Genomic DNA, 11,265 nt, shown 5'->3' with positions numbered 1-11,265 from the left:
TACCTCCTAAGTGTATATTAGAGAAAGATACATCTGGAGTAAATCCTGGTGGTAATTGGCTTCCTGGTGCTTACTTGAATCCTGCTAGAAATTGTTTGACTCATGGTTTCAAGAGAAGGTTGGATGATGTTGTGATTCGATGGCGTGACGAAGGAAGCGATGATCTTCCTGTTAATACTATGACACTTCTCGAGTTACGATCACATGTCTGGTATGAAAATTCTCATCCTTGTGTGGTCTTTTGTTTGTTAAAAAAGGAAACTTTTTTATGTTATGTTTTCTTTCTATATATATAAAATCATGCAGAACTAGTGTTGTATGATGTGTAGGTTGGTTGCACATGCTCTTAGTGCTTTGGATTTGGAGGACGAGTCAGCGATTGCTGTTGATATGCCTATGAATGTTGACTCTGTGATCATATACCTTGCCATTGTCTTAGCTGGCCATGTGGTTGTTTCCATTGCCGATAGTTTCTCTCCTCGTGAAATATCAACGCGGCTTAAAATTTCAAAAGCTAAAGCCATCTTTACTCAGGTAAATTTTATAATGATTCTTTGGTGGATGGATTATGAAGGTGCACTCTTTGTTGTTAAGCTATTTTATAGTGTGATGTGATGGTTTCAGTGATGAACTGTTTGCGTTTGCCTTTGGAATTTAGTTAAAGTTGTTGCCAAAATATGAACGGTTGTTAGGTGATTTATAAACAGTTAAATAGCCTAGCTGGAAAAAGCCACTTTGTTTCAATTATTGTAATGGTCACTGTGTATAAAAAGCAGCATATAACATGGTTTCTACTCATCTTATTTAAGATTTTTAAGTTTTCATTATAATTCTTTGCAGGATGTGATCATTCGTGGTGATAAAAGTATTCCCCTCTATAGGTGAAATTTTAGTAATCCAACATGACTGGTTTTATTTCAAGATGTTGGCTGTAAAATTGGTCTCACATTATCTATTCTATTCTGCAGAAGAGTCGTTGATGCAGAAGCACCTCTGGCAATTGTTGTCCCAGCTAGGGGCTCTAGCTGCAGAACGAAGCTGCGTGAGAAGGATTTGTCTTGGAACAACTTTTTGGGGAATGCAAGAAGTTTGAGGTACTGTCTACTACATCTTCATATCACCTTTCACTTTCCAGTTAGAAATGGAAAACAACTGCAAAACACTGTTCCTGTGGTTAATGATGGTCTAATGTGACAACTAAAGTGATGGTCCTGAAAGTGAAATCTAATTCCTATGATATTGTTTGAGGAACACTTAGAGCTTGCTGTTCCAAATTCCTGGGGATTTAGAAATGATATATGCTATATTGTTCAAACAGAGGCGTGGAATATGTTGCGGTAGAGAAACCAGCTGGAGCTTACACAAACATCCTTTTCTCATCAGGAACCACTGGTAGACCAATGAATTAAACTGCATCATGTTATGTAGATGAGGATGTGGGGTGCTAAGTTACCAAGTTTTTGATTTCTGGTGTAGGTGAGCCAAAGGCTATTCCATGGACGAACATTTCACCTCTGAAATCTGCTGCTGATGCTTGGTGCCACTTGGATGTTCATCGGGGCGATGTTATTGCTTGGCCGACCAACCTTGGGTGGATGATGGGTCCATGGCTTGTTTATGCTTCTTTGATAAACGGGGCTTGCATGGGATTATACAATGGATCACCTCTTGGTCCTGCGTTTGCCAAATTTGTGCAGGTACGCCAATTTCATAGTTTAAACCGAAAGAAAAACCATAAAAGGGACAAAAGAAAAACATCTTTTGTGCAAACATCAAATGGGAGCTATGAAGGACTGTGGATTCATTGCATGATTGACTGTGCAAATATTTCCACAAATAAACTAAAACATCAAATTTACCATATGTTTATATTCTGGGGTTAGGATGCCGAGGTATCAGTGCTAGGCGTGATACCAAGCATTGTCCGGACATGGCAAAACTCGAACTCTACTTCTGGCTATGACTGGTCACGAATCCGGTAATACCGAAAGTGCATATTCAGAATGTTCTTGAGCCTAAATTATATTTGTGGCGCGGATCTTAGATGTTTTGAGAATAATAAGTAAACTAATGTTTTTATGCCACCACTTATTCTTTGAGAAACAAATTTATCTATTTTGGTTATATATTGTGGCATCTTATGTAGTTGTTGAAGCCAAGAAGATATGTCTATGCAGTAACATTAATATTTTATATTGATACTTTTTCAACAGTTGTTTTGGTTCCACTGGTGAAGCTTCAAACGTAGATGAGTATCTATGGCTGATGAGCAGAGCACATTACAAACCTGTAATAGAGTATTGTGGCGGAACCGAGATTGGAGGCGCTTTTATCACAGGTTCTTTGCTTCAACCTCAGTCACTGTCTGCTTTTAGCACAGCTGCCATGGGTTGCAAGCTTTTCATTCTCGGTGAAGATGGCAATCCAATTGTAAGAAACTTTATGATATCATAGATGATGCAGTGTTTCTTCTGAAAGATCTTATGGTATAAAGGATGTAAGATCTTTATTAATTCTTCTTCGTTTTAGCCTCCATACGCACCGGGAGTAGGTGAATTGGCTCTTTGCCCGCACATATTTGGAGCTTCAACCACTCTCCTGAACGGAAATCACTACAAAGTTTACTTCGAAGGAATGCCTACCTTCCAGGGACAGGTAACCCAACTCTTGCCATATATATACAGAGGTTTCCATTGGTTTTAAGTCTGTGGCTTACCTGCTTTTCGATAGATTTTACGAAGACACGGAGATTTATTTGAACGGACCTCAAAAGGACACTACCGTGCTCACGGACGTGCTGATGACACAATGAATCTTGGTGGCATAAAGGTAGCCTTACTGCAGAGACTCTTATATAGTATCATATGCACCAGCCTACCAATCTGTATGAGTCAATATCATCAATCACAATCACATCCTGTTAATTGTTTTTGTGCAGGTCGGTTCTATTGAGATCGAACGAGTGTGTAACTGCGTTGATGACAATGTTCTGGAGACAGCAGCCATTGGTGTTCCTCCTCCAAGTGGTGGTCCTGAACAGCTCGTAATAGCTGTTGTGTTCAAGAGCCAGGAGTTATCAAATAACGATTTGAGACTCTTGAAGAAAACCTTCAACTCTGAGATACAAAAGAAACTGAATCCATTGTTCAAGGTTTATTATTATACAGAAACAACAAACATAAGAGAGTTCATAAGTTGTTTGTGGTTTCAGATTTCATACAGTAGCCGGACTAATGTGTGTGTTTTTACATTTGACAGGTATCATCTGTTGTGACTCTGCCTTCTTTACCGAGGACGGCAACAAATAAGGTTATGAGAAGAGTTCTAAGGCAACAGCTTACTCAGACCGGTGTACTAAACTCAAAGCTATGAGAGGCAACTGGTCTCCAATACCAATTGTTGGTTTGCCAATTCACATAAATACCACATTTGTAGTCTTTGCTGTAAAATCCACATTCCATGTATTGTCTGTATCAATAATAAATGATTCTCAATTCACATAAATAAAGAGAGGATATTACTGTGTATATACATGTAATGAGATCCTTGCCCCTTAATGTCAAATCTGTTCCTCTGTTTAAAACTTTATATTGTAACAAAGCACCATAATGTTGTATCATTCAAAGTGAATGGAAGAAGATTAAATACGATTTGCATCCAAAACGCAACATATAAAAAATCTGACTTGTGGGTTGGTGATCAGTTAAGATGTGTCATATTATCTATTTGGGAAATTTTAGGGGTTGATACGAAAATTTACTAAATACATGGACATAAACGTAAAATCTGAAAGATGAGGAGTGGTTCACTAATGTACGCGAGGCGGTGCAAGATAGCAACGCTTATCTTCACTTTTCATATACACAAAACGTCGCCATCTAAAGCTGAAGCCTAAGCTCAAAATCGGCGTCGGGTTGGTCCGGCGGAGGAACCACCATGTCTTCGTCTCTTCTTCTCTCCGGTACTACTGTATCTTCTCCGTTCATCGCTCCATCAAAGCTGTAATCTTACTCTCTTTCTCTCTCTCCCTCTTCGTCTTTTCTTAGGGATTTTGAATTAACTCGTCGCAATTAGCTGGTGTTTCGTTCCAGTCATAGCCGGAAAATTTTAGGGTTTGTCTCTATAAGTCCCAGGAATTGATTTCCTAAGAGCTTATGTAATCGTTGTTTTCTGATTTTTTTTTCAGTTCTCTCGTACGAAATTTCAATAAGTCATCGCTCTTACCATTTCGGAATGCTCCAAGAAGCTTCACAAGCGTTAAGTGCACCCTTGATTCTTCGTATGGAGGTATTGTCTTCTCTTCTCCCTCAATTTAGTCAGTTTCGATTAGGATTTAGTACTTTCTTATCCAAAAAATCTCATCTTTTTTGATGGAACAATTCGAATGATTTGGTGTAGAGTTCACTTTCTCAAGCTTTGAGCTTTTCTAGTTGTCGCTCATGTATCTGAATGACTTTGTTGTATAGGCAATGTCCCCACGTTTCCTCGGACCAGAGTTTGGGACCCGTACAAACGTTTAGGAGTTAGTCCATATGCTTCAGAGGAAGAAATCTGGGCTTCTCGTAACTTTCTCTTACAGCAGTACGCTGGACATGAGAGAAGCGAAGAATCTATAGAAGGGGCCTTTGAGAAGCTTCTAATGTCTAGTTTTATTAAAAGGAAGAAGACTAAGATCAATCTTAAAACTAGGTTGAAGAAGAAAGTTGACGAATCTCCTCCGTGGCTCAAGGCTCTTCTTGATTTTGTTGAAATGCCTCCCATGGATACTATATTCAGAAGACTTTTCCTCTTTGCCTTCATGGGTGGTTGGAGTATCATGAACTCAGCAGAAGGCGGTCCTGCGTTTCAGGTTTGCTACTACTTATACTATGGCCTTAATAATCTTTTTATTATACAATCTAGTGTAGCATGATCTGATCAGCTAATCTATGTATTAGATACCTTAGCACAGGATAAACTATTTGACCCCTAGATAAAGTTGATGAGTTTCTCTTCTTATTCTGTTTTGCATATACTGGTTTCTGATTTCTTTGGCTGGACTTGTAGGTGGCGGTATCATTGGCTGCGTGCATATATTTCCTGAATGAGAAGACAAAGAGCTTGGGGAGAGCTTGTCTAATCGGGTAAAACTCCTGGCCCTATCAAATTTGCTGAAATAAAAAACTCAAAGGTCACTGGTTATTTCATGATCTGTTTGGTTTTTGTGATTGCAGAATTGGAGCATTAGCGGCTGGGTGGTTCTGCGGTTCACTAATCATTCCCATGATTCCGACTTTACTCCTTCACCCGACATGGACACTCGAGCTCCTAACATCACTGGTCGCTTATGTGTTTTTGTTTCTTTCTTGTACTTTCCTCAAGTAAGTTGCGGTTTCATCCAGACACTTTTTGTTCTTTTGCCCACAACATTTACAGAACGTTGCTTTGGGATTATTAGTGAAGTTGTTAAGTGTTTGATTGATTTCTCATTCTCTTAAAAAATCCATCGGGTTCCAAAGTAACTAACCCTTCAAGAAAGATTTCAGTTTCTACTTTCCTCTCAAACTTTGACGAGTAATCAAAGTTCTATCATTATGACTTTATGAGTGAAACATAAAATAATTCGGTCATTGAATCCTGGGGTCTATTTCTCGATTCACATTTGTTCTGAACTTTTCGAGCAATACAGTAAAACTGAGTGATGGGTATTTCCAAGGCCTACCATTCAGTCTCACCGGATTAATAAAACGTATGAATGAATAGATACTTTCTTCTAGCCCTGGGCATTCGGGTTCGGGTGTGGGTTTTCGGATTTAGACATATAGAACCCGTTCGGGTTTTCTATACTTTCGGGTTTGGGTTCGGGTATACCCAAACTCAATCGAACCATAATAAAAAAAAAAACTAATTTTTATTTTTTTATAAATTTTAGAAAACTTATATATATATAAATATTTAACATTTTTTCTTAGGACAGAAAAACTAAAGTGGCAAAATGGTTAAAGATTCACCTTTAAATGTTCAAGGTTATAGATTCAAATCTCCTAAAATGCATATTTTTACATATAATTCGGGTCTACTTTCTTCCTTGTTTACTGGAAACTCTCAAGTCTTTCATTGAAAGAACAATCAGAAACCTGTTTATATATACAAGTTTATATTGATGTAAACCTGGCTAGTCAAACCAAGAATTTTCTTCCAACTATGTAAATTCGACGTCAAAATCGATCAGCTCAATTGTGTATACGAATCTTCCAAATCTCTTGCTTGCCGTTACGATATTTATGTATCATATACTCATGTACAGGATGAATCAAAATTACCTTTACATTATACAAGAAAAAAAGAAAGATACAGGAATCAACATAATGGAGGAAACGGTGTTGAGCAAAGTAGTATTCTCCCCATTCTGTTGTCTCTTTCGTGTGAGTCCATATCAGTCAACTATTATAATATCAATTTTTTAAAAAATTCAATCGGTCAATATTTAAACACCATGATTCCTCGTGTTGTTAAAGACTTCTCTAGTCGTTTCTAAACATTTTTTCTAGACTAGAGCCATTCATCAGTTCCTAGATATGCAAACATATTGAAGAACAATTTTGAATAATACCCATATGTAGTTATATATGAATAAATATCCTTAGGTGTGGGTAGCTAATAAAGCATCAGAAAGAAGGACGAGATTAAGTGAAGAAGTGAGAGATGCCATAAAAGAACGTGGAGGGCTTGTCACCGACTACGACAGTTGCCACAAGATTTGTTCGGACTGTATAATCAGGCAATGTATCTTCAAACAATGTTTTTGCTTTAAGTGCCTCTTTCCTCCTTCACAACCAATTTTACGTGTTAATTAATTCACATACATATGTAACTCTTTTTTCTATTTATTTGTATCCAATCTCAAATGTGTGAGCAAACGTGAATTATATTATTAATTAGAATACATTGAAATATGCTGTCTATTATGCAAGGCTCACATATTATGAAGGTTCCTCCCATTGCATTCACTGTTCACACATTAACATAACCAAAACCTATTTTTGTCAAACCAATATTCATAACAAAGACAATTATATTTCACTAGAAGAAACATCACACCAACTAATTAATATTCAAAATAAAAATTGAAGAAATAATAAATTAATTAGGAAACAAATTAAAGTGGAAGGAGTTTTAGAGGAACCGGCGCTTCCATGGAACACGATTGTTGTTTCTGACACAGCAGCCGCATGAGTAAAGAAGCACGACGAGAAGTATGAGAAGAAGATTAAACAAGAGAAGAATCCTCCATCTTTTTCTTACCCCTTTTAAAACTCCAACCTTACACGACTCACACGCGTAACATAACTGGCTCTGAGTGTTACTCCATGCTTTACAATCCCCTACCATCGCCACAGTCGCTGTCTCCGGAACAGTCCAGAACGTGGCATTTTTTGATTCGAACCCACATTCTATGGGAGGTCGACAACAACCAAACTAAACGAAAGAAAAATAAAAATAAAAACCGTTTTTAAAACATTGTTAAATAAGAACCGCTGATAGATTGTTGTCTAGTTTGCAAACATGGAAATGTATATACACATACCTGCACGTTCGAGAGATGTTTGGAGTCGAAGTCAACGTCTTGTGGACCAAACCTCTTACAAACCCTAGAATCAGACAAACATTTGGTGATCCCTTCCCAGTTCTTCCCTCGAAGGAAATGGTTCCCGATCCAGTTTTGGAGATCTCCGGTCTTGGCATGACCTATTCCTTTGCCGGAAAATGCTTTTCCGGCGGTGGGATTGGTGACAAGGAAGATGAAGACAGAGAGGGCAAGGAGAAGAAGGATGGAGAGGAAGAGGAAAAAAAGGTAGAGAGTGATGATGATGTGGCTACCGTAGAGTGCAGCGATAAGACCTAAGGAAGAGATGAAGAATAGGAGAGTCGCTGTGACGATGAGAGGGTTTTGAACGAAGCGTTGACACTGTGATGGACCGTGAACGAAGACGTAGATGGAGAAAGATAGAGTTGCGAGGCCGATCAATGCGAGGATTGCATTGGTTGTTATTACAGCGGCGTTGCTTAGCCGGAGCATTGTTTATGGGCGGTTATTTTGGCCGGAGAGAAGGGAAGAGAAGTAAAAGTGCGGTTGTGGAGAAAACGAAAACGTCTCAAGTGTTATTGATATTAAATACTTGTCTATACGAGGATTAAAAGGGAATGTTTAACTTGTTTTACGTAAACAATTTGTAAAATGTGTGAATGTTTTTTTTTTTAATTAGAAAATGTGTGTACATAAGTACATTAAATTGTATAATTTGTTTTTTCTCTTATGATATTTGTTTTCGGTTTTATTTGACAAATAAAGTCTGAAAGAATAACTTTTTAAATTTAAGTATATTATATGCGCAAATTGAAATTTAATTATGTTTCTTAAAAAACATGAGGCTTTTTTTTTTCTTTTTTTTTTTGGGTAATAGTAGTAACAACGGTTATTGTGAGTAAGTTTGTCTTTCTACGTTCGTGGCAAATGTTCTCACCCCTAACGTTGGCCATAAATTACGTGATTACCACATCGGCTTCGGCCACTACGTTCTAACGTGGTCTCCACTAACTAGGACGCTGTTGAATTACAAGCCCTTTGACTTTGCCTCTCCATTTCTGCTCGTATATAAGAAAATTTGTATAAATATCGTATGAGAACGATTGTTTTCTATGATTTTAAATAAAAGGAGTTCGAATTTATGGTGTGGGTGAACATAGTAAAAACTGAAGATGTGACATTTGAACAAGAGGATGAACTACTTCAGAAGAACTCAGTATTAGTATAAAAACAGAGTGTCAGGTTATTTATGTCGGCGTTTATCAAGCTGGAAGATTTACACAGGATTAGAAGGCCCAAGAAGTTTCTGGAAGATTAAAGAGCTTCATGTTTACAATAGGAATGTAAACATGGAGAAAGAGGGAAATTTCCTAAAGCATGAAGAAAAAGGAAATTGTCCAATTCCTATTAGGATTAGAATATGCAGTTTGCCTCCTGTGTGGCAAAAGTCTAGTTCTATAAATAGGGTGCTAAGGCTGATTGTAAGCTTTAGCACAAACAAGAAAAAGTTAACCTAGCTTCTAAGTTTCAGTCTTTAAGAAATAAGAAGAGCTAAGAACTTAGAGAGAGCGTGAGGGTTCTTTTAGAGAGTCTTGAGAGATTAGAAAATTGTTTAGAACAAACTTGTAAACAGATTTTCTATCAATCAAAGAGAAGTTTAAAAGAAACCTTTGTTACATTGATTAGATCACAAGTTCTCATACTTTTAATTGGTATCAGAGCGGCACTTGTTCAGAATATTACGGGTGAGTTCCTGCGGACAAGATGGAGAGCTACGGAGATCTGATCAACAACAATAAGGTGGTTTTGGATGATGGAAATTATGGATTTTGGAAGTCAAGGATCAAGTCCATAATAGGAGGCATTGATCGACTTGCGTGGAAAACTGTTCTGGAAAAGTGGGAAGAACCTACGATCAAAGATGAATCAGGAAAGAGAATTCCAAAGCCCAAATCAGAATGGACTGATGAAGAACAAAAGAAATCGAAATATAACTCACGAGCATTAAGTGCAATTCATTGCAGTGTTGGGAGGAAGCAGTTCGATTTGATTTAGGGTTGCGAAACAGCAAAAGAAGCATGGGATATCCTCCAGATCCATTATGAGGGCACCACCAAAGTGCAGAGCTCAAGAAAAGACCTGTTAGCATCAAGATTTGAGAACCTAAAGATGGAGGATCATGAGTCAATCTCAGATTTCAGTTCCAAGTTGAGTGCTTTAGCACAAGAGACCTTAACCCTAGGAAAAACCTATAAAGACCCAAAATTGNTTTGATTATATTTTCAGAGTAAACCGGTTTAATCTTGGTTAAAATTTAAAAAGTTTGGCTCGAGATTTGTTTGGTTATGAAGCATTGGCTGTATCGATGGGGAGAAGATAAAAAAAAAAGGGATAAATAATCAGATTTTTTTGTTATTTGGTTGTATCGAAAGAGAAAAAGGAAAAAAAAAAAACATTGTGGTGGTCCTAGTNAGGCACATGAGATGGAGCTGAACGGAATCAAGAAACCAAAAGGCATAGCTTTAACCGCAAGCAAAGATACGACTGGTCAAGGAGAGGAGGATACTGTAAGTCTGTTGGTACGAAGGTTTGATCGAGCATTGAGAAGGATTGAACAGGGTCAAGAACAAAAGAAAACTACCTCATTCAAAAGGACAAGTGAAGACAGAAAAGCTGATACGCAGTGTCATGAGTGTAAAGGATATGGACATTTCATTCGACAATGTCCTTCAAGCAAGATACGAGAAGCAAAGTGCACAATTTGCAAAGGTACTGGACATACACATGATTTATGTGTGAGTAATTCTAAATCTAAGAAAGAGAAGTCCATGATCAGTATTGAGGACAAATCAGATGATGATAGCAGTAGCGAGGAAGAGCTTATTAATCTGGTGGCAATTGTCGGAATCACTGAATTTGAGAATTGGGAAGAAGTAACTGATTCAGAATCAGAAGGGGAAGAGATTCTTGACATTGTTCAGAGTTACAAAGAAGTGTGAGACACACTCATAACTCTAGGAAAGGAGAATCAAGAATTAATAAAGGAAAAACTTCGTCTTGAGGAACTGGTCATGACTTTACAAAATGAATTAGAGGATGAGAAGAAGATTGCTAAAGACTCACTAGTTTTGATGAAAGAAAAGTTGGTGTTATCTGCGAAAGCTGACAAACTTGAGGAGGAGCTGTGTAAAGAAAAAGAAAAAACTTCACAATTACAATCAGATTTGGATCAGCAACATAGGAAGATACATATGTTTGCAGGCACCAAGAAACTTGATAAAATCTTGAGTTATGGAAGAACTGAGAAGACTCATAAAGGGCTTGGGTTTACAGATAATGGAGGAGCAAAATCACAGTTGACTAAGTTTGTGTCTGCTGGAGTATATCAGTCTGAGAAGGAAACAACCTCGAACGTGTCTAGAGAGACTGTGGGATGTTATTTTTGCGGAAAGGTTGGACATTACAAGCGATTTTGTTACAAATTTTGGGAAAAAGTGGGTACACTAAAGCGTCAAGGAAGGTTCTTCTGGAATGGGATAAGAAGACAAGTGTGGATGAAGAAAACTGATCTATATCAATCGAATTTAAAAGTGGATTCTGGATCAGGATTCAGGTGCAGCATGGCAATGATTACTGAAGAACAAGTTGACTCAGAACCTTGGTTTTTTGATAGTGGTTGCTCAAGGCATATGACTGGA

General features: G+C 37.7%; 3 protein-coding genes across 3 annotated transcripts in view; 2 read left to right on the top strand and 1 right to left on the bottom strand.

Annotated features, from left to right (window-relative positions):
- LOC104770656 (probable acyl-activating enzyme 17, peroxisomal) overlaps positions 1–3,585 on the top strand; it is a 4,774-nt gene extending 1,189 nt beyond the window's left edge. Inside the window, exons 3-14 of the mRNA XM_010495115.1 lie at positions 1–211; positions 330–534; positions 841–881; positions 969–1,094; positions 1,319–1,392; positions 1,477–1,697; positions 1,884–1,978; positions 2,214–2,430; positions 2,530–2,655; positions 2,731–2,829; positions 2,939–3,151; positions 3,259–3,585. The exon at positions 1–211 is cut by the window's left edge and continues 44 nt beyond it. Of these exons, the coding sequence (XP_010493417.1) occupies positions 1–211; positions 330–534; positions 841–881; positions 969–1,094; positions 1,319–1,392; positions 1,477–1,697; positions 1,884–1,978; positions 2,214–2,430; positions 2,530–2,655; positions 2,731–2,829; positions 2,939–3,151; positions 3,259–3,372 (1,742 nt within the window). The 3' untranslated portion in view covers positions 3,373–3,585. The remainder of the gene's footprint in view (positions 212–329; positions 535–840; positions 882–968; positions 1,095–1,318; positions 1,393–1,476; positions 1,698–1,883; positions 1,979–2,213; positions 2,431–2,529; positions 2,656–2,730; positions 2,830–2,938; positions 3,152–3,258) is intronic.
- LOC109124582 (protein CHAPERONE-LIKE PROTEIN OF POR1, chloroplastic) lies at positions 3,845–5,463 on the top strand. The gene is made up of 5 exons (XM_010495113.2): positions 3,845–4,001; positions 4,187–4,287; positions 4,467–4,849; positions 5,047–5,123; positions 5,214–5,463. Exons 1-5 carry the CDS (start codon positions 3,937–3,939, stop codon positions 5,362–5,364), a joined length of 777 nt encoding a protein of 258 aa, XP_010493415.1. The 5' UTR covers positions 3,845–3,936; the 3' UTR covers positions 5,365–5,463.
- LOC104770654 (tetraspanin-12) lies at positions 6,956–8,088 on the bottom strand. Its single transcript, XM_010495112.1, has 2 exons — positions 7,568–8,088; positions 6,956–7,458 (listed from the first exon to the last, which is right to left on the bottom strand). The coding sequence occupies exons 1-2, from the start codon at positions 8,057–8,059 to the stop codon at positions 7,156–7,158; spliced, it is 795 nt and encodes a 264-aa protein (XP_010493414.1). The 5' UTR covers positions 8,060–8,088; the 3' UTR covers positions 6,956–7,155.

Source organism: Camelina sativa, chromosome 20 (genome assembly GCF_000633955.1).
Source record: "Camelina sativa cultivar DH55 chromosome 20, Cs, whole genome shotgun sequence".
Classification (NCBI taxonomy): Eukaryota; Viridiplantae; Streptophyta; class Magnoliopsida; order Brassicales; family Brassicaceae; genus Camelina; species Camelina sativa.
Note: the sequence above shows the minus strand (reverse complement) of the source record. Positions and strands in the feature narration are given on the sequence as shown.